The sequence below is a fragment of the Protopterus annectens genome, chromosome 5.part0, assembly GCF_019279795.1.
Source record: "Protopterus annectens isolate FY-2018-M chromosome 5.part0, PAN1.0, whole genome shotgun sequence".
Lineage (NCBI taxonomy): Eukaryota > Metazoa > Chordata > Ceratodontiformes > Protopteridae > Protopterus > Protopterus annectens.
Window position 1 is genome coordinate 186219164 of NC_056735.1, and position 24091 is coordinate 186243254.

The 24091-nt window shown below is 37.1% G+C and overlaps 1 protein-coding gene across 3 annotated transcripts in view; it reads right to left on the reverse strand.

Moving 5' to 3' along the window:
- FAT3 (FAT atypical cadherin 3) overlaps positions 1-24091 on the reverse strand; it is a 2670157-nt gene that overhangs the window by 694713 nt on the left and 1951353 nt on the right. For all 3 annotated transcript variants that reach the window (XM_044072199.1, XM_044072198.1, XM_044072200.1), the window contains exon 20: positions 14253-14387. In XM_044072199.1, the coding sequence (XP_043928134.1) occupies positions 14253-14387 (135 nt within the window). The remainder of the gene's footprint in view (positions 1-14252; positions 14388-24091) is intronic.

Here is a 24091-nt window from a genome sequence, read left to right on the forward strand (position 1 = left end):
TTTTGGCTTAGGGTCATACTGCATTCATGGACAGCTTGCAGAAGACTAGCTCACTTAATCAGTTAATTAAATTTAAAAATATTTAATATATCTAGACTGCTGTCTTCTGAAATAGCATTTAGCTAAATGTCTTTTATTCAACATTCCTTGAGAGATTGGGTTTCTTATGCTTTCACACAGCATCTTGCATTTTTTTGACATTTAACTCTCATGCCAAATTTCGGATCACCTTTCTAACATGTAAAGTTACTTCTTCAACTTTTAACCTTGTATGAGAACTGGACTGCTTCTTCTACAGCAAACTATGCAGTGTACACGATGTTCGCATTCAGATTTTTCTGTAACTACTGCTTTGCACAGTGTGCAAATTATCAAGCAGGCATAAAAATGAACATTGCTATCTGCCATGAGTATTATATCATCCTCATTATGCAAAGGTCGACAGCACATTTAGCTAGAGGATTTCATGGCATTTCATCTTGCAGTACGATTAACCTCCTGGTCTGAAACATGTTCGCTCTGGATGTTCGGTAGCAGTTATCTTTATCAAACCACCTCTCAAGTCAACTGCTATTTATAAGACCTCCAAACATTTCAAGGGACAGCACATACTCTAACACATGGACTAAGACTCTAAAAATGTAAGTACATAATAAAATAATATAGAAAGAAAAGAAATGTCGCAGTAGGCTGAGGTACTGATTTATATATAAAAAGTTACAGCGAAGTATGGTTTGTGAGGAATGGCATTATTACAAGTAAAGAGGATCTAAGTATGTAAATGCCCATCTGTGGGTTTTAGACATGCCTGAAAATGGTCCATCCACACCAACATTTACATTGTTATAGAACAGTAAATAAAAATTAACAATATTTACTAAAAATATGCCCACAAAAGATACACCATTAGAATAAAATGCTTTGCTTTCTGGAGCCTGGCATTAAATTATAAGACAGTGACATTTAAGAAAATCCTGAAAAATATACCTACTTGATAAAACATTTCATCTACATTTACATTTTAATGTATGGTTATTATCATTAAAGTTTACTGGTTTGATTTTTTAATAACTTATTTTGTGTCTGTTTATTTGATAGCTTAATCTATGCTGCTACAGTATTCTGGATCTTGAAAAAGGAATTACTTAATAAAACTTTCTTACTCACTAAAATCCTTACCTTTATACAAAAATGGCTAAAACATCGAAACAAGGACAGCAACGTGATGGTAAACACACTGCATGGAGCAGGCAAACCTTACATTGTGACTACTTTTCCAGACAGTTTGGGTAAGAGTCATCAATCTTTGTAGTTGATTTACTATATTTGATATATTTTGGCTGTTTTTTTATTATATACCTTATAATTGCTTCATTTTCTGATTACATTGTCGTATACTACTTTTCACTAAAGCATTTCAATAAATAATGATTCACTAATCTCCTTACTACTAAAATATTACTTCTATTAGAATTTAAAATAAGAATGTTACCCAAGGAAGTAATCCACTGGTATGCCAAAAGAAGTAATGTCACAGAAAAAAATGCAGCCAGTAGTCCACAGCAGGAAAAAAATGCCAACGTGTAGAATCAAAATCTTAGTTTAATAAATAGCAGGAACAGACAAAAAAAGATAAGCGCTTTCGCTATTAGCTTCTTCAGATCCCTGTCTCTAGTAAATCATATCATCTGTTTTACAGGGCAATCATTTAATTAACCAACCAATACAACAAATTGCATCTATGGTTACTAAGTAACTAATTAAGCATACAAAAAAAGGAAAACAAATTGCATCTACGGTTACTAAGTAACTAATAGAGCCTACAAAAGAAAACACAAAGCTGATACTAAAAACAGTGATAAGTTTTTTTCTGTCTCACATTTTCCAGTGATGAGAAGTGACTTAGGGATATTATATACAAACACTGGCAGATTTTGGGTACTGATGGAGAGATTGGTCTCATTGTAGATACTAGACCTAGGTTTGGGTACAGGAATAAGCATAATTTAAGACAGAGATTATGCTATCCCAGACAGTTACCATATTTAAATAAAGTTGGAATTGCACAGCGAACTAGTAAATGCAATTGCTGTGCTTACTGTTCTAATACTGATGAGTCTACCTCTTTTGTACATCCAATAAGTAATAGGGATTTTACTCATTTTCCTCAAGCTGACTGTAACACTAAGAATTTAGTCTACTTTGGACACTGTACATTATGCCGGTGTTTTTACATTGGCAAGACCAATAGGCACCTCAGGAAGAGAATACGGGATCATTTTTATTGTCTACGTAGGGGTATGAATTACAGTGCCATAGCAAAACATATTAACATCTTTGGTGATGAACACATTTTTAAATTTTTAGTGTTAGAAGTGATATATGAGAGTCCTAGACAGGAAGATCTAATTGACAAAACTTATCAAGCAGAGTTAAAATGGATCTTTAAGCTTGGAGCACATATTGCTCCTGGATTGAATGAACATGTTTCCATCCAACCTGCGTTAAGAGCTAGACCCCTAAGAAAGAAATAGGTTCTAGAGTATTAACTTGTATATTTTATAATGAATTTATTTTATAACAAATTGTATTTTTATCAAGTTTTAAGCTATTTGTATTTTAGCAGCTCTCATATTTGCTCTTACAATTGGCATCACTGTTTTTAGTATTAGCTTTGTGTTTTCTTTTGTAGGCTCTATTAGTTACTTAGCAACCGTAGATGCAATTTGTTTTCTTTTTTTGTATGCTTAATTAGTTACTTAGTAACCATAGATGCAATTTGTTCTATCGGTTGGTTAATTAAATGATTGCATTATAAAATAGATGATATGATTTACTAGAGACAGAGATCTGAAGAAGCTAATAGCGAAAGCGCTCATCTTTTTTGTCTGTTCCTGCTGTTTATTAAACTAAGATTTTGATTCTACACATTGGCGTGTTTTACCTGATGTGGACTACTGGCTGCATTGTTTTCTGTGACATTACTTCTATTGGAATATTTAATGGTTTAATAGAATAATCTCCACTACAGGTCACATAATTATAATATTTTGTGGAATTTCACCATACATTCTCCATGATCTCAGGCAGTGTTTTAAAAAAAAAAACTGCCTTCCAGTATATCAATTATATTCCTTTGGCAACACAACAGGGTGAATGAGCTCTATCTCCTGGGTAGGAAAACAATGTAGGAACAAAGAAGATATTTTTTCCAAGAAGATGCTCTCTGCATACCACTTGTTTATCTCCCTGCTTTATCAGACTAAGAAACACATGGCACAAGGGGGAAAGCCCCGATTATGGCACAGGACTACTGGAATTTGACTACTGGTTTGGGTACCAGTGAGAGCTGGGAGGGACGGGTGTTCACTGCTGGCTCACTCATCCAAGAGGGTGCCAGGAGGCTCTGGCTGGTCACATGGGTGACATCTAACATGATTACTAGGTGTTCACATAGTGGAGGTTTTGCACTGGCTGAGCTTACACTACTACAGTGTACTCACACTAAGCAACTGAGGGTAACTAGTGTAATGCAGCACACTCCTGCTCAGCAGGTAGTGAACTGTAGGCTTGGAGATGCTGCTGGACAGGTCCTCAAGGTGAGAGTATGCTGCCCCCACCCAAGACCAGCAAGGTGGCTCGCTCTCTGCCGTTTGATTTTTGCTGGGGAATGGCAGGCTGATGGAGTCCTGTGCAGGAACAAATGGGCCATAGGGCTCTCACCTAGCCATGGAATACCTGTCTCCTCTTCCACCAGAATGCATAGGTCAGCTGGGTGAAGGTAGGAGTTTCATTTGGCAAGATCATGGGGGAGAAACAAAATAAAAACTTAACACAGTTAGATGACACTGGAACTTTAGTCTTGCTAAAGATTTAATTACACAAGTTCAATAGTGGCTCTCAGCTACATCTCCTTTACTTCCCGTATTAGCTGGGGTACTCCAAGGCTCCATCTTGGGCCCACTACTTTTCAATATTTTCACTAATAATCTCTTCCATTCCTGCCCCCATTCCTCACTCATACAATACACAGACGACTCTCCCATCATTGCTACCTCTGACAACTTACCCCACCTGCATTCTCTCACCCAAGACACCCTCCACTCTATTGAATCATGGCTCACATCTAACCAACTCCTACTTAACCCCCCAAAAAACTAAACTTCTTCTTTTCCTCCGCAAAGCTCTCCATCATCTCAAGTCTTCCTTCTCCGTATATTCTCTAAACAGCACAATTATCAATGTTGATACTCACACTAAACTTCTAGGGGTCTACATAGATGATGAACTTAAATTTGACATCCATATAAATAACTGCATCAAAAAGACTCACCAAAAGCTTGGATTGCTCTACAGACATAAATACTTCCAAACACACAAATCTAAAACATCCATAGCTCAATCTTCCCTTTTACCAACACTATTATATATGCCGCCCCATCTTCACAGGCCTAAAAAAAAATAACTGTCATCCAAACTTGAACTAAATTATAACAAAATAGCAAGATTTGCCACTATAACCTTTCCTGTTGCTCTCATCACTGCCTCTCCTTGAAAAACCATGAGTGGCTCAAATTCCAAAATAAACTCCTTCGGCCTCAGCTTTGTCGGTCTCGTTCCATCCTCCATCAACCCCTTGCCCGTTCTTCTCTTACTAACGTTATCTCCCTTTATGTCCCTAACCGTGAACTTCGCAGCTCTGACCAACACCTCCTCTTAATCTCCAAACCCAAAAAGTCCATTGGGAAAAGTCTCTATAGTCACTCTGTTGCCTCCTCCTGGAACAACCTCCCTCCTGTCATTAGATCTATTCAAAATCCCAGCAGCTTCAAACTTGCTTGAAAGGAATATCTGCTCAGTAACGGGACTTGTTCCTGCCAAGACCCAACTTGAATCTTTTCCTCGTCTAAGCCTACCTCCCCCACATCTACCTTCCCTTTTCATTCCTCTGTCTACGCTTCCCCGCTAATTAACTTGCCCCAAAACTTCTATTTCCATTACTCTTATTACTTCTTTTTTCCTACGCTAAAGTATCCTTCTTGCATCTTTTTTCTATTGCCCTGCCGTTTGCACTCCTTCTCTCACTGCACTCCTCCTCATACCTAATAATTTATTCTTTACCTGACACTGATTATAACGTGATATTTTATGCTAATTATATTCTTAGTATTCCAAGATTGCTTGTTCTTCTACCATGTATAAACAAAAAACTTTATTTTTCTTCAATGTATAATAGCGTGCATTTTTAACTTCTGTTTTGTTTAACTTTGCACTGGAGCTTTTCTTCTTAAGTCTCTGCTGAAAAAGGGCCCTTGGCCCAGCCAGACCAACCCAGTTAACAAAAGGCAAATAAATAAATAAATAAATAAATAAATAAATAAATAAATAAATATCATAGTAAAATCAACAGAACGCGCGTGGTATTCTTCGGGATGTACCTTGTTGGCAGCTTCTTGAACTACTTAATAACAATATTTCTTCTTTTGTTCACCTCCCCACAACATAGTAGCACAGCTTCAAAATATTGTTAGCTAATTTTAAAAGCTGCTCTTTGTCATAGCTCTGTACTACTTGTACCTTTGAAGGCACATATTTTCATACTGATGAATACAAATGCATTCAGTTTGCTGGCCTCAAATTTAGTGTTGTTTACTGTCTCAAAAATATCTGCATGAGGGTTAAAAATAGATGCACATTGAAATATACACCCCTAACAAAATTGCACCGATTCTTACTACTTGCCTGTGCTTAACAAACATGGCTGTTAATGTCTTGCTGAATGATACTGAAATGAACAGCTACACAGTTTTCCTCTATGATAGTGTTACTAAAACAAAAATCAAACTAGCTGAAATGCTTATGGAGTTTTGCTTCAGGCTCATTCAATAATGTTTTTTTTTGAGTATGAAGCTAAACTGTACTGTACTTTAAAAGGTTAGTGGTTGTGACTAGGTTAGTGAGAAAATTATTATTAGCTATCTTTTTTTCTAAACTATGTACCCTCCACCTACTAGTAATTGTAACCTGCCTTTTCTAATTTAGAAGTCTTGCTTCCTCAGTCAAAAGCCTAAGGCCTAGTTCACTGACAGATTAACTATGCAGGAGCAGGAGCAGAAACATATATTTGCAACTTTTCTTCTATTTACATAAATAGAGAGATTTATATACATCTATGTATGACTGCGGTGGTGGTGCTGCGGTAGTGTTGTCGCCTCACAGTTAGACGTTGCCCGTTCAATTCTCAGTTAGAGCGTATTCTGTGTGGCAATATGCATAAATAGGCGTTCCTTTGTTGAAAGTTGTGCATTAGGCCTGGCAAGCCAGCACATAGAAATCTACTGCCAATCATTAGCGGTCTGGAGTTCCACTGTGGCGACCCCTAACCGGAAAAAGCCGAAAGATACACACACACACACACACACACACACACACACACACACACACATATATACATGCGTGTGTGGTTACCATAGTTTTCACTGATTGCACAGCTTGTTGACACGTGAGAAACTTGTCACTTACTGTCAAATGTACACAATGTGAATTAGTTTTACAGTCATCTCACATTCCATTGACTATAGCTCTGTACCCATATTCCTCTTTTGCATGCCATAGTGCAGCTGTGGTGTTAGTAAATATAAGTAAAAGCACTGGGGGGACCCACATAAATGCAATGTTATGCTGTGGTATTGGTCTTATATGTAGTACAAACACACTGCATGCAGACAGGGGGGGGTGTGTAGAAATGAGCTTCTTTGCAGTCCCATTTGACAGAATGCTAAATGGAAACATGCAAGTAGGTGATCTAATTTGTCCAACAAAAACTAGTATTCCACATGTCTGAAACAGAAGCTTGGTCTGGACTTCCAGCTTTAAAGCTGACACTGATGTGCACATAAGTGGGAGTCTATATGCAATGATTAGTGACTGCAAGAAAAAGGAAACCTGCTTATTTACAACAAAATGCAGTATTCCCATTCCGCAGGACTGTGGAAAAAGATGCGACTAAAATAAATGAGCAATACAGTCACAGACCTTTCAAGACACAGCTAGGCCCCAGTAAATTTCTCTTTAGACTTCCTCATAAGCAAGGATCACCTGAAGTCTCTTCTCCTTGCAGTTCCCCACAGGCAAGGATAACTTATCTTGCACTTCACAGGCAAGAATACATCTAATGACATCTCTTTTAAAAGGCATCGACGCTTTGCTCTCACATTAACACACGCCACATTGCCTTCTTTCTATATGTTAATCCTGTAGCATCCCCTGGACCACCTTCCTTCCAAAAGTCTATGAATCACACAGCAGCAGCATGGCACAGGGCCTTAAATAGGCATATTTGCAAATGTCTTTCATTAACTGTTACCCACTAGCCCATTTCTGAGTTAGCATCATTCAAAGGGACCAGCCACCATAGTTTTACATGAACCATCCCCCCAGTGTAGAGTCTCAACAAATGGAATGTATGTCTGGTATAGCCAGTATGCATTCAGGTTGCAGTGATTATGAAAATGAAGGGCTGTAGGATTAGTGCCTACCAAGAAAACTTAAACCTGAGAACAGATCTTTACTTCAGAGCACAGATTATTTTACTTGTTGCTTTGGAGACCTAGATACTGTATGTATTTTGACTTCATGGCATGCTGTGTGTTCCTTGAAAATATACTTATTACAGAAACATCAGTACAGAGATGCAGCATGGCTATTCCGGCTTCCCTTTTCTCAATTACTTCCCACCTCATGATTCACTTTTACTTTCTGTGTCCTAAGCACCTTGCCACTCTGCAAGGAGGCTTTTTACAGTAGTGGGTACTAATACAGATACATTACTTCCTGGTTTGAACTCACTCTCTCAGATGGCCACTTGTGTTACACCTAATCTTCCCCTCCATGTGTTCTCTCTCTACATCTATTACTGTTCTTATTCTCTCTTGCAGATCCTTAAAAAGCCATATTTTTCATTAAAAGGTTGTTTCCTTCCTCTCGTGTTTCCTTTGCTGTATATAGCAGGCCTCTGAACTAACTGTTGTATGGCAATTTAAATGGTGTGAAACCCAGTGAGGCTTGGGGTCCTTCTCTATCATCAAAGTGAAGATATAGGAGCAGCTGGTCCCAGTTTTCACATCTAACTTTACAGCCTCTCATAACATGGTCTTTATTTAAAGTTTTTATTTAAAACATTTAACTAAACCATCTATTTGTATGTAGTATTCAGATTTCTTAGCACTTACACTTTAAAACTCTGACAAAGTCCATATATCACTCTGGATATGAATAACGTACATTGGTCAGTAAGAATTTCTCAGGAAATTCCCACCATAGAAAAGAGTATAACTAATTCTTTCACTGTGGATTTTGCATTGATTTTGAAGTGGTACTGTCTCAGAAAATTCTGTTGCATAATCAGTAATTACCAGAATATACCAATGGTTATTATTTATTGACTCATAATGCCCACTGCTGTGTTTTCAAAAGGGACTTCTATAATTGGTAAATGTATCAAAGGCTGTAGTACATGTCAATGAAAGTGTCAGGCATCTGAGATAAATATTAGTGTTAACACATGGGTAAGGTGGTGCAGGGGGAAATAATAGAGAATACTGGACGGAATAGTGATGATGTGCACATCAGCAATTTTTTTTCTTTGCTTTTATGTAAGCTGAGAGTGTGTCCTTTTCTCAGTAATCACTTTTTTCTCTTTCATCTGAGCAGTCCAGGAGGTATTTTTTAAATCAGGACAGATAGAACTAGACAGCTAGAGAGAGAGAGAGAGAGAGAGAGACATAATGTAAACAGATTTTCCTACTTTGGTTCCGATTTCAAGATCTTTTAGAAGACATTTTAGATGTATGTCCAGTATCTAACATTATTTTAATTTAGACAGCTTGTTAGATACTGATTCAGAGGCAGATACCCAATCAGAGAGACAGGCAGGCAGATACAGACAGCTAGATAGACAGGTAGGTTCATAGGTTGGTACTAGGCTATCGGCCCTAAGGCCTATGCAAGCCTAGCCATAACAATTCCCTGGAAAGTTTTTCCCACAATATTTACTTCTCTGGGCCCCTGTCTAGCTGGGCGACTGACATGATCCCTAGGGTGAATTTCCTATCTCCCATCCAATCATCAAGGTTCCTTTTGAAGAGAGCCAATGAGGTACTCTGCTAACATGTTTGGGCAGTCTATTCCAGAGTATGGGGAGTCTCTGGGTCAGGAACCTATCCCTCTAGCATGTTCTGTTCATTGTGATGACAAGGTTTAGATCCCTGGAGCGTGTGGCTCTGAGGGATTGGGATTTCTTTAACTGGAGCATGTCCAGCAGCTCAGGATTTGACATGGCCTTGTATGTTAAGCAAAGATCACCTCTGAGTAGACGATATGCCACAGAGTATAGCTGGAGTTTTTTTTAGACGGTCAGCATAGGGCATCTGCTATAGGCCTGTGATTCTTTTAGTGAGGTATTTGGTAAACAGACTCCATTTTCTTTTCATTTCTCCCACATGGTCTGGCATTGTTTTACTTAGGTAGAAGGTAGGTGGGTAGACAAACACATAGGCAGACAGACAGATAGCTAGCTAACTGTATTGTTCCATTACTGTTGTTTACAATGGGGACAACCGCCCTCACTCAGACCTTTCATAGTATGCTCTTCTTTTAAAATTTGATTTTAAATCAATGCAACTAATGCGATTAAAAAAAGAAGCAGTTTTCACATTTACCATTGCCTGGAAGATGCTTCTCATTCTATCTCCAGAGCTGTCACAATATGACGGTGTCCAGGGCTAGTCTTAGCAACTGTGGGACCCAATTTGGATCATTGGAGGTTATTAGGCTAATGGCCCTAGAAGCTTTTTTATGCCTAGTCATTCATACCTCAACTTTCCCAGTTATGAATGCCTACAGGATAGAATAGATTTAGTATATGCCTGTGCTTTAGGGACATGTTTGGGACAGCCCCAAGCCACACACTGTCATCATCTAGCCCCACGCCTCCATCCACAATGATTTGCCAGAAAGCCACATGTTTTATGGGAAACAGACCAAAAATACGAGGCAAAAATCTGGACATTCTTCAAAATTCTGGACAGAATAAAAGGAATAAAGACCGATACTGTATCTGCAGCATTCCACTCAATGTCTTTGGCCAAGAATTGTGGACAAAGGCAAAAATAATGGGAGAACAAATGTTCAAAATTAGACAAATTTTAAATATTACTTAATTGTAAATTCTGGCACTACTGACTGACTGACTGTAATCCACAATAATTGACCAGAAATCAAAAATTCTGTGTGAGACAGGGAAAAATTTGAGGCAAAAATCAATCAAGGACATTCTTCAAAAAAAGGAAGTAGAAGAGCTTTCTCTTTCCTTTCATCTACAAGGTGAAAATTTGCTCCTGGACTAGAGCTGTCACTGGCTGCAACTTATAGGGATCATGAAAACGGAGTGAAATACTGGCATTTGGTAATGAAATACCCCTACTGTATTTGTGGTCACGACTGTTGTGCTGAAGCACTTAGTTTAGTGTGTGTGGTACCCAAACAAAATGAAAGAAAATGCACTGAGCTAGCACACTGAGAACGTTTATTGATAGACAAAACAGAAAATGGTGAGCACTTTCACAACATAAAGTTGCTTCATCAGACAACAGTAAAAGGCTTACACTCTATTTAAATAGTCAAATATCCATTACTCAATTAACTAATTGGGGCTAGCAAGCTGTACAGAATCAAAATCAAGTGAAGCTTACCACAGTGACTCCTACAATAAAGATGCACTATGCATATAATGTTACACACAAAGTTACTAAACATATGTAACCACACTATATACAGTGTAAAAAACCATATACATACATATATACGATAAAACAACGACAGTAAGACATACAAAAAGCTTCTTTTCTTTTCTTCTTCTTTCAACATTCTGTTCGTTTTGAATACATAATAAGCATGGCATTGTTGACAAAAACAAAAATAAACAACATCAGTGGTTCTACAATCTGAATATTGATTAGAATGTAACGAAAAATGCCTGCACTAGAATATCCTCTAGCCAGAAACTCAATTTTCAAGTTATTCAATGCAGCTACTGCATCACTGTCATTACTATGTAGCCTGAGTGTCCTAAAAACTTGCCCACTTAACACATTCCTAGGAATGTGTCTAGGGTGCATGCTAGATTTATGCAGCAATGTGTTCTTTCTAGTTGGTTTATGGTATATAGTACTGCGGAGATGATTCAAATCAGATTTACTGATTTTGACATCAAGAAAACTTATGTCAGTGGCTGAACTCTGGTGTGTAAACCTTAAAAAATCAGTTGTTGAATGCAAGTAATCCAAAAATTGGTCTAGATCAGAGCCGGAGCCCTTCCATAACATAAAAACGTCATCTACAAACCTAACATACCACAATATTGCATGCATTGAATAACTTGAAAATTGAGTTTTTGGCTAGAGGATATTCTAGTGCAGGCATTGATAATGCAATATCTGATGCCTGGAAGTTAGAGATACTAGGTGCAAACCTTATTATAATCACAACAGAGCCACTGCAGATGCAACACACAGTGCCAGAGCTGAGAATGACTTTAGAGTGGTTCTCCAGTTTTCTAGCAACATTAATCAATATGTGAATGTTGTTAAGAAATACTAGTACCTTTTACAAGAAGTTCCTGGCCTTGTAGACAAGGTTAGACTGACTCCACATTTCAGTTTTAAGAATAGCAAGTCACTTAAACAACACCTTTGCCATGGGGAAACACGCAAAAAGTTAACTCACTCTGTTCGCCGTGGAACTTTTCCATGTAGGAACTGTAGTGCCTGTCAGTTTGTTTATAACAAAAATAATTATGTGCATCCTATCAGGCATTTTTCGTTACATTCTAATCAATATTCAGATTGCAGAACCACTGATGTTGTTTATTTTTGTTTTTGTCAACAATGCCATGCTTATTATGTAGGCAAAACGAACAGAATGTTGAAAGATCGTATTTTAGAACATGTGAGAGACATTACCAACTGTAAACAATCCATTGCTCTGGCCTGTCACGTTATGTCTAATGATCGTTCACATTCTTTTAAATTCTTGGTTTTGCAACATATTTATATGAACCCTAGGGGTGGTAACATAGAAAATATTACAGAGGGGCATGAGTAAAATGGATACTGAAGCTTAAAGCTGAGAAGTTTCCTGGATTGAATGCTGCCACTACTTTGGTTCCCTTTTTGAAGGCTCGACCACTCATGCACTGATTTCAAGATCTTTTAGAAGACATTTTAGATGTTTTTAGCTTTTTGTATGTCTTACTGTCGTCGTTTTATCTTGTATATGTATGTATATGGTTTTTTACACTGTATATAGTGTGGTTACATATGTTTAGTAACTTTGTGTGTAACATTATATGCATAGTGCACCTTTATTGTAGGAGTCACTGTGATAAGCTTCACTTGATTTTGATTCTGTACAGCTTGCTAGCCCTAATTAGTTAACTGAGTAATGGATATTTGACTATTTAAATAGAGTGTAAGCCTTTTACTGTTGTCTGATGAAGCAACTTTATGTTGTGAAAGCGCTCACCATTTTCTGTTTTGTCTATCAATAAACGTTCTCAGTGTGCTAGCTCGGTGCATTTTGTTTCATTTTGTTTGGGTTCCTTTTTGCACCTTGCTTTTACCCACGACCATTTTTGATTTTTATAGTGTGTGTGGTAGTTTGACTATAACAAGATACTTGTTACATCTGTAGCAATTAGCTTGCTATAGTTTGAAAGGGTTTACCTATGCAAATGCAAAGTACCGTCTTTCAGCTTCACCATTCATCGCAAATTATATACTGAAAAACGCTGAACCGAAAAACCATAAAAAAACACATAAAATCTTTTTTTGTATGCCCTTCTGCATCCCCCCAGTGTGGTGGGCTAGACTCCCACCCTCACAAATTATACATACAAAATCCCTGGTCACGCAACAGTGAAGAAAAGGGGGAAATCCGCACAAAATGTACTCACACAATACATTACACAATAATGAAACTCACTGGGATGAAACACTGTTGCACTAACGACCATGATGGCAGAGTCAGAGATGATTTATAGGTATGCCATTTGAAAGTAGAAGAGCCCTTTTGTTTTTTCTACTTCAGTTAAAGTTGAGGAGGACACCAGTTCTGGAAACTGCACATAACACCAGATGAGCTAGCTATGGTTCTTGACTACAGATTACAGTGACGTGTGTGTGTGGGGGTCCTAATGTGTCCATTTAGCTCAACCAACCTTAGTCCCGCCCCAATGGGGGCAGGTGTCAAACTACATTGCTGGAGTACTATTCTAACAGCTATAAATAAAAACTAATAGGGTCCACTGTTTTCCATTATCACCTTCTTATAAACGTATGTGATTGCTAAAAAGTGGGCAGCTTCAAAAATCCCACACTGAGGATGAAAATATGTTAGTTAACTAAGATCAGCATCCTATCCAACAGGTAGGTATGTCAGCATACTGGCTGAGTCAAGCAGCTTGTATCTGACATCAGTCTTATTATTTCAGTATCACTGTAAATCACTAGGCAACACCATCAACTGCAAATGATTTAAGCTGCAAATGCAACAGATTGAGTAACATTTAATTTGTAATAGAGCAATCAATCATTTAGCATAATAATTGTTTTGGTTACTTGATAATGTTTTGCAAACCACACTACAGTTTAATACATGAAGAACATCTTTAGAAATACTCAAAATAAAACAGGCTACTTTATTAAACAATCACATGTGGATGACAAAACTATTTTGCATACATACATACATACATACATACTGTCTGGGAATAATTTTACCAAATCTGCCCCCCACCAATGGACAGTGCAACTTAAGAAGTTCATATTAGATGCCATTGCAAACTGCATTTTTGATAAATACTGGTGTGTAGGGGGTGGCACCCCTCTTAACCCCCTGCACTTTAGAAATAGTAAGTCATGGGTTAAAGGGAAACACCAGCTTCCTTACAAACAGTATTAGCAGAAAATACATTTGGCAGATATGGCTGATCAGAGACACAAGGACAGAAGTTCCATTACAACATTATTTTCAAAAAAATTAGGGTAGCTGGTAGGTACTGTAAAATTATACTTATACGTTTCACAAGTTGGTATCAGTAAAGACTCTGAGGATCTAATCATATAATAATATACCAGAGCAAGGGAAAATAGCCATTTCCTTATGTTTGTGCAAAGTCCCACTGGTAGCCTTACCTGAGCACTCTCCCAGCTTTCCCGGCGGACACTGACAAATAAATGGCCCACGACCTATTCCATACCCGACACACTGCATGTCCTCTGGGCATGGCTTTTCTTCACAAGGATCAGTGGATCCAGGGCAAAGGCCGCCTATAATTTAGAAAATGGAAACATTATTAATCCATCAACATTATTAATCCAGTTGACTAAAGCATTTCCAAAAAGCTACATGTTAGAGTAACCGTGTTCTGAAAAATCTAGAAACCTGCATCTGAATTCTCTCTCCCTCCCCCACACTTCTTACACACTGTTATGTAATAAAATTAGTAGATAAAAAAATGTCTTTGAATATTTAAGCATTTAAGGGACACAGAATGCACTTCCAGGATTATTATTTTTTTTTTAATCAGGAAAGCAAGCCTCCATTCAAACATAATGACAACTTTAATAAACCTCTTCTGATACTGGTTAGACTAGTTAGGACATACACTGGTAAACATACTTTGCAGTAAAGTGATACAGTACTTTACTTACAAAAATATATATATCTTTAATTAAAATGCAAAAAACTTCTACAGTTTAATTACGACCATGATTAAATTTGTAAGGCAAAGCAATAAACGAAAAATCATTGTTTCTTTTACAGCTGACTTTTCGGCAGAGGCTTACACTTTCTACCCTTTGTTTCTACTGTTTTCAGCAGTAAAAGGACTTTACAATTTGTGGTCAATTAAAAAGTTGACTGGAATAGCCCACTTCCACATTTGTGCATGAAAAAGACTACTAGATTAATATGAGTTGACTATTAAATGGTAATTATGTTGTATACTAAACTGGCTTACAGATTTTTGTAATTTGGTAATGATTGTTTTATATGCCACATACCTCTCAACCTGCAAACATTGCAAATAGGTACAGAGGTCCTTGAGAAGTAGCGACATTTTTATGTGGCCATCCAATGAGCATGAAAATTGAATGCCAAGAAGCATGTAATCCCCCCCCCCACAAGTAGGAGGGTGGGATACTATTCAGAAATACATGATTAGAAAAAAAAATAGAAAAAAAATAGAGAAACATTGGAAAAATATAAGCACATTATCAGAGACAGTGCAAAATCTGTAGACTTTAATAAACTATATTGCAAAATTTTACCACATAAGTTCATTTATTTTTTACTTCTCAAACTGGGAAATTTAAGACATTTGCCCTCTCTCTTTAAATTGCTGGTGCTTTTCTGTGTAATTAGATAGTTTCAAAAATCACTTGTGATGAGGGCAGTCCAGAATATTGTGTGAAGGGGTAAATCTTGCTTGAAAATTGGGGCATACCTTCAAAAACAGGTACATCATGTGCAGGGGTAAAATCAGACCTGAAAAGAGGAATATTCCTCCAAAATACTGACATTTGAAAGGTCACTACACATATTATTTAGAATATGATTCCATATCTGCCACTGTTTCTCACCATTGACTTAAATTTAAATTTGCATGGTACTGCAGTCAATACACCCTTACACAGTTTGCACTCCACAAAGGCAGGCACAGGGTACAAAAAGCACACCTGTCTGGTAAATACATGGAGAAAGGCAATGAGGGAGTGTTGCATGCACTCTGCTGGTACACCACGGTCTGTTTTAGCTGTCCATTTAGGTCCCTCCTTCTACCGAGAATGAATTAAAGCATGAATTATTCCCATCAGGCTAAGTAGCAAAAAATGTTAGTTTGTCCCAATGAGAGGTCAGTCCTGTGGATACTGCTGCTGCCAGTTCTTAAACACATGGAATGACATTTTTAGATTAGCAATCAATACTATACTGAGTGGTTAAGCAGATTTCAGTAAGCAGACCATGAAACTAGAAGCCCAGAAGGCTGGGGGGGTTTGACCCACAGAAAGAACTTGGGTAAAATTGCAGTTCTGACACTGCAGTTTAGCACGAGGAGGTCCTAATTTCCAGAAAAGTAAATCAAGATTACATTTGCCTGTTAACTAGTAAATATTCATTTGGGCAGTAGAAGATCCTAACTTCCTGAAACAGCATGGAATGCCAGTAGTTACAAAAAAGAATAAAATACATATATTATTTAAACATTTAGAAAAAACCCAGAAGTAACGAAATGTTATTAAATGAAAACAAAATTAGAAAACGTGAATCTATTAATGCCAGTCAATTCAAGTTTCTTTCAATTCTTATAAATAAAACAGGCAGATTAAGCAAATAAGCTACTATATACTTTATGTGTATTTCTGTCACCTCTCAGTTCCACCATCTGTAATCAGTAAGAAACTAAAAGAAATGCAAAGCTGCACCATCTCAGTCAAAACAATATAGATGCATGCATCAATGCACAATTTCTGAACTAAGAAGCACATTTCATATTTATTACATGTTTTTAACTACATGTACTGCATTTTGACTTGTATTTAATTTAGAGAGTTTGAGCCATTTCCACAGCCTGGCATCTCCTGACCTGTGTGTGGTCCCTCGCTATCCCACAGAAGCAGTTGAATGCAGGATATAGAAAGGTCACATTTTTGATTTCTGTGTGGCACTATTCCATCAGTGAGTTACTGTGCAAATTCATCTGATGTCTGCAGTAGCATACTGATTACAGACAAAAGAGAGAGGAAACAGACCTAGGGGTTACAGAGGTCAGCATGCTGCTACTAAGATCTGTTACTACAGACGCAGCATAGAGTTAAAGCCTGTGCACCCTGGGGTGCAAAAACCAAAGATGTCATTTACAAATATTATTGGTCTTAACAATTTTTTTAACTGTTTCTGGCTTCATTTCCTAGCTAACATATGGATTAAACTTGAAAAACAAAAAAACATGGCTCCTAGAGCTGTTGAATATGGATCACTGAGATGCAAAACCTTCTGAGATTTCAGAATGCAGCTGTGCACATTTTCAAAACCCTTAACCTTTGATTAAATCACCAGATTTCAGCAGAAAATCAATATGCAGGCCTATTATCAATCATTGCCACTTTTTAGCTGATCTTACCTCCTGATCTGCAGCTCGCATTTATCACAAAGCAACCAAACACCGGAGATGAAAATCTCCTGCGGCCCTGCAAAGTTGGCAGTTGCTGAAGGTAGCAATATTCATTGCCGTCAGTGCTAATATCAGCCTGATGCATGTGATGCAAGTCGAGGTATCATAGCAATATTTGGGCACTGGGCAGTTCAGCATTTGAATTTGTTTTTCCTGCACCTAGTAAATATCTAACTTCCATACCACGAATCATGTGCTGCTGTATTTTTCTACTGCTGCGTGGATACTTGTGACAGACTAGTTTTCACAGTCAATCACTTGCTATGTGCAAATGTGACAGGGCTCCACCCTTGTCATGCTTAGGAAACCATTCTGTTCACCTATTTCACAGTAGAAATCAAAGCTCTAATGAATGCATGACACCCAGGTGTTCCAATGTTGGCCTCTAGGTGCTGTGTATTGAAATGCATTCTAAAAATGAAAATCTTTGCAATTAATAGCCTCATGATTAAAATTGGGTATAATATGCACACAGAAAGCTTCTATTTAAGCTGAAGACTCTTCAGTGAAGAGGAAAACTAATATCTGCATCCTACTGAATCTGTATTCTGTTGCCTTTTAGAATGCATCTCACTGCATCCATTCCAAATAAGACTCTGCACCTGAGTCGGACAAAGACAAAAATAAAACACCAATCTGTGTTTATGGGGGGAGGATGTACTTTCCATGCCTGAAGCCATTACTGGGAGACATGACCCACTGGGATGGCAGATGGGCAGATTATTGTACAAAACATCTTCCTCTGTCCTTTGATCAAACTTCAATCTATCTTGGTAGGAAAGATTTTTTTTTTGCCAGCCAATTCTGAGACAAATTGTAATAGAAAAAAAGATGCAGCTTGCCTCCTGGTATGCTGTCCTGAATCTACTCATAATCCATAGTCTGCACTTACCATAAGCGAAGCAAAGGGCAAAGGTAAGCATCAACTTCAGAATGTATCATAAGAGGTAGAAGGGTAGGTAAACATTTAGTCTATGCCAAAGATGTGCACGCTGCTAGATCAAAACAGATCTGGAAGCCGGATAATTACAGTATCACTTGCACACATGGGTATTTGCCAGCTAGAATGCTGTTCTTAACACAAATACTCAGCCTGAGGGAAGGGAGTATGACATGCCATCAAAACAGGCCTTCTTTTGTGGCAAAGCAGACAGATGTGAGACAAGACTGACTGGAGGTAGGCTGATGGCAGTGAAGGTGAATATGTAACTTCTATTGATGCCTAGTTAAAAAAAAAAAAAAAAATCAAAGGCAAATGCACCCTTGTGTACTCATTGTTTACAAGCAAGTCTCAGTTTCTGCCAGGCTCTACAGTTACATTTTGTCAGCACATGGTTCTTCTAAATACAAGTACCAGCTAGAGTGATGTCACCACTCTGTGAGGGCCACAAGGAACCGATGTTAAGAACAAGGGTACCACACAGAACTGTGTGATGCACTGACCAGGCATCAGTGCAGCTCAGCAAGGAGCAAACAATGCAAATATATGAATAAATTACATTAAACAGTGTACTCTCTGTGTCAGAAAAAAAAGCAATTACATCAATTACATCTGTATTAACTGCAGATTTAAGTTTTTCTGATTAGTAATGCTGGCAGATGCATGAAAAGAATTACATTCCTTCTGAAGGAATATAGAATTATAAGAAATTTATTTATCTGCTGAAGAGTAGTTTGTGGATAATGGTGCTATGACTCTATGAAAATACACAAACAGAGCCGGCCCAGAAAAAATAAACTAAATAACCAAAAACCGGACAGTGGAAGAGCTGCACGTAGAGTCAAGACTTTATTCAAAGTACATAAACGCTGAATTTGAACCAAGTGTTTTCGTCCAAGTATCCCTCAGACTTCTTCAGACATAATGTTAAACTCATCTACATTCATATATTATATACATTTCCCCTTAATTGATTAATAAGGTTAATTAACCCCTTAAAAACATACAACTATTAACTATTAAAATTCTAAAAGGTAGATTAAATGTTATGTACAAAATATATAAATAACCACAACTATTGAAATATGTATAGAATATGTACAATTATATCAAATAAATACTGTAAAATGTTATTATAAAAAATAAGTAAATAAATAAATATAATAAATGGCATAACAATTGATATACCAAAAAGATAAAAATATGTACCACTTATATCAGATTTGTAAAAAAAGGCACATCTATATTTTAGCAGATCTAAGCTTCAAAAGAGGTCAATGGAAATGAAATCATTTAGCCCTGGGGTTCTATTAGCCTCCAGGGTTATCTGCCAAAAGGTTTCCCTGAACTCCAATTTGGACTCCCAGGGGCCCCCTCTTATTTCTTTAGGGACCATTTCAATGACTGAAAAGAAGAATTGTGCATTACTACATTCCAATGTATGTTTGTACAGGGCATTTGTACTGTTCTTCTTTCTCACATCATTAAGATATTCATATATTCTGCGTTTTAGTTGCCTTTCAGTTTTACCTACATAAAAGGCATCACAAGATCTGCATGTAACTAAATAAACTAATCCCTGTGAATTACAATTGGAGGGTCTTATGTCTTGCCTGTATATAAACTTCTTCCCCTTGTAGTATGTGCTTGCATTGGTTACAGGCGCCACATTTAAATGTCCCCCTCCTTTTGTGTGTAAAAATCTGTGAATTGGCTGCATACTCTAGTAGATTTTTGATATTCTGTCCTTTTCTAAAACAACATTTAGAGGTTTGTTCTTAAATACCTCTAAATCTGTAAATTCTGAGAATTTCTTCCACTCCCTTTCTAGAATAGATTTTACCTGGTATGCAGTTCCACTAAAATTCATAACAAAGGCTCTACGAAAGTCTTCTTGACTTGTTTTTTGTGTTGTACCTTGTACAGGGATAAGTGAACTTGTACCCAAAACTGGTTTATACTTATCATTTCTCCCTTGTTTTACTTCTGTCTGTATGTTATTAATGAGATCTTTTGGATAACCTCTATCCATGAACATTTTTTCTAATACCATACATTCATTCTGGAAATCAGAATCCAAAGATGTCATGTGACTCACCCGGACATACTGCACCTTGATAATACTCTTTTTCTGGAATGAGGGATGTACACTACTATAACTAATATATGTATTAGGGAATGTTGGCTTTCTATAGACTACTGAATTGAACCCATTACCTGTGTTATATATTGTCACATCCAAATAGTTGAATTTTTCTGATGTTACTTGATATGTAAACTGCAGGAAGGTAGTAGTTCCAGACAGATAGTTCATGAATTCTTCTAATGTTGCCATGTCCCCTGTTCAAAAAATACAGATATCATCAAGGTATCTAGTATAGAGATTCCAATGTTGTGAATAAGGACATGTTTGTACAAATTTGTATTCCCAAACAGATAAAATAATATCTGCAAAAGTGGGAAATATATTTCTCTGCCGAAGAGTAGTTTGTGGATGATGGTGCTATGACTCTAAGTACCTTCACTTTCTCTGTCACAGAACATTTGTACGTCATGCTTCTAGCATGGGTCATTGGAATGCAAGAACATCAGGTAAAGGCAATCATTTATTGGGAAAAAAAGTTAAATGTGGCTGAAGAAAAGCACAGTGACTAGTAGCTTCCAAGAGTTTACAAACTATGAAAGCACTGTACTGGTTCAGTGTAATGATAACCATCAGACTTTCCAAAAGACAGAACAATTCTAGTTTATGGGATTAAAAAGTTAATTCAATAATTTGCATATTTTGCTTCATTTATAAATCTGTATCCATTATCTGTTTTCTAGAAAAAAGCTGTAAAACTTTTAAACATTTTACAGTGCAGATAGACAGCCCAGAGGTGTGGAGAAATGAGACCACTTTATATGCTGTCATATAAGCATCATGTAGAAATGTTGTGAGTGACTGACAGACACAAAAACAGGACAGCATAAACAGATGTACTGTGATGGGGAAAAAGGTTAGCATAAAACTTAAGGTATTTTACTCAGAGATACAAAGTACAGGATTTGATTCTGACCTTTGATTATTGGCTAAGCTTATAAAAGTCTGCAGACTGGTAGCCTAGTATTTACCTATACACACACACTCACACACACACACACACACACACACACACACACACACACACACACACACACACACATACATATACATATATATATATATGTGTGTGTGTGTGTGTGTGTGTGTGTGTGTGTGTGTGTGTGTGTGTGTGTGTGTGTGTGTGTATATATATATATATATATATATATATATATATATGTGTGTGTGTGTGTGTGTGTGTGTGTCTACTCTACTTCTGGTCTATGAAAACACGTTTTTTCAAAGATCAGTAGCACAAACCCATTTCAGTGAAAGTGCATTTAAACAAAAGTGGACTTTCGCAAACACCAGTTCACCGAACCAGGAATAAAAACAAAAAACAAAAACAAAAAAAACACTGCAAACATGCTTTTGCAGGTGATACAATGGGGATAAGGAAATATACCCATACCCCCACTGTAATGTGATCTTGGAATTAGTATATATAAGTAGCGGGGGTGTGGGGGTCGTGTTTGAAGTGTTTTTTGTTTTTGGTTCAGTGAACCGGTGTTCACGAAAGTGCACTTTCGCTGAAATAGGCTTGTACTTCTACTATTCGAAAAAATGTGTTTTTGTAGAACAGAAGCAGACCCATATATATATATATATATATATATATATATATATATATATATATATATATATATATATACATATATATATATATATATATATATATATATATATATATATATATATATATATATATATATATATATATATACATATACATACAGTGGATATAAAAAGTTTACACACCCTTGTTAAAATACCAGGTTTTTGTGATATAAAAAAAATGAGACCAAAATAAATAATTTCAAAACTTTTCCCACCTTTAATGTGACCTATAAACTGTACAATTCAATTGAAAAACAAACAAATCTGTTAGGGGAAAAAATATAACAAATAAAAAATGTAGAATAAGCTGGTTGCATAAGTGTGCACACCCTTAGACTAATACTTTGTTGAAGCACCTTTTGCTTTAATTATAGCATTCAGTCTTCTTGGGTACACACCTGCCATCAATTAAAGAGACTCTGATTAATCCCAAATAAAGTTAACTCAATTGTCTGCTACAGCAAAGCCATGGTTTGCAGAGAGCTTACAAAGAATCAAAGGGATCTCATTGTTGAAAGGTATCAGTCAGGAGAAGGGTACAAAAAAATTTCCACAGCATTGGATATACCATGGAACACAGGAAGACAGTCATCAAAAAGTGGAGAAAGTATGGGACAACAGTGATGTTGCAAAGAACTGGATGTCCCTCCAAAACTGATGAAAAGACAAGACAAAAACTGGTGAGGGAGGCTGCCAAGAGACCTACAGCAACACTGAAGGAGCTGCAAGAATTTCTGGCAAGCATTGGTTGTGTACTACAAATGACAACAGTCGCTTGTATTCTCCATATGTCTGGCCTATGTGGTAGAGTTGTAAGATGGAAGCCTTTCCTTACACAGAAAAACATCCAGGCCCAGCCAAAATTTGCAAAACAATACATCAAGTCTCCCAAATGCATGTGGGAAAATGTGTTATTGTCTGATGAGACCAAGGCTGAAATTTTTGGCCACAATTCCAAAAGGTATGTTTGGCGCAAAAACAACACTTCACATCACCAAAAGAACACGATGAAGCATGCTGGTGGCAGTACCATTCTTTGGTGTTGCTATTCTTCAGCTGGAACTGGGGCTTTAATCAAGATATAGGGAATTATGAAAAGTTCCAAATACCAGTCACTTTTGACCCAAAACCTTCAGGCGTCTGCTAGAAAGCTGAAGATGAAGAGGAATTTCACTTTTCAACATAACAATGACCCCAAGCATACATCCAAATTGACAAAAGAATGGCTTCACCAGAAGAAAATTAAAGTTTTGGAATGGCCCAGCCACAGCCCAGACCTTAATGCAATAGAAAATCTGTGGGGTGACCTGTAGAGGGCTGTGCACAAGAGATTCCCTCACAATATGACAGATTTGGATTGCTTTTGCAAGGAAGAGTGGGCAAATATTGCCAAGTCAAGATGTGCTATGCTGATAGACTCCTACCCAAGAAGACTGAATGCTGTGCTTCAAGAAAGTATTAGTTTAAGGGTGTGCACACTTATGCAACCAGCTTATTGCACATTTTTTATTTTGTATATTTTTCCCCTAGCAGATTTGTTCATTTTTGAATTGAATTGTACAGGTTGTAGGTCATATTAAAGGTGGGAAAAGTTTTGAAATGATTTATTGTGGTCTCATTTTTTTATATCACAAAAACCTGGCATTTTAACAGGGGTGTGTACACTTATATATATATATATATATATATATATATATATTCTGCCTGATAAAATGTGGCAACCCCTTATATAGCCATCTCTCTTTAGAAGGCCCTTTTTCCATTTGATTATCTCATCACATCCTGCATATTTACTTATTATTTGTTGACTAGACTATTTAGCATTTGTTAGCTGAGCAAATAGTATGGTCTGTGATCCGTTTTCACCCACAACTTAAGGCAGAAGGACATACCAGGAATATTTGGCAGAAGGAAGCCAGAAAACCTATAACTGTATCCCATCCTGTCCTATATTATCCGTACCTATCCTCCTTTGATTTTTTCTCTTGACCTATAGCTACCAATTTTCTTTCTGGCAGCTTGTTTCAGGAAATTGGCAGGCATATCCTATCTGTAAAAAAAATATGTTTTAAAGTCTGACTACTCATGGCACACTTTTTTTCTTAACTGTATCTCC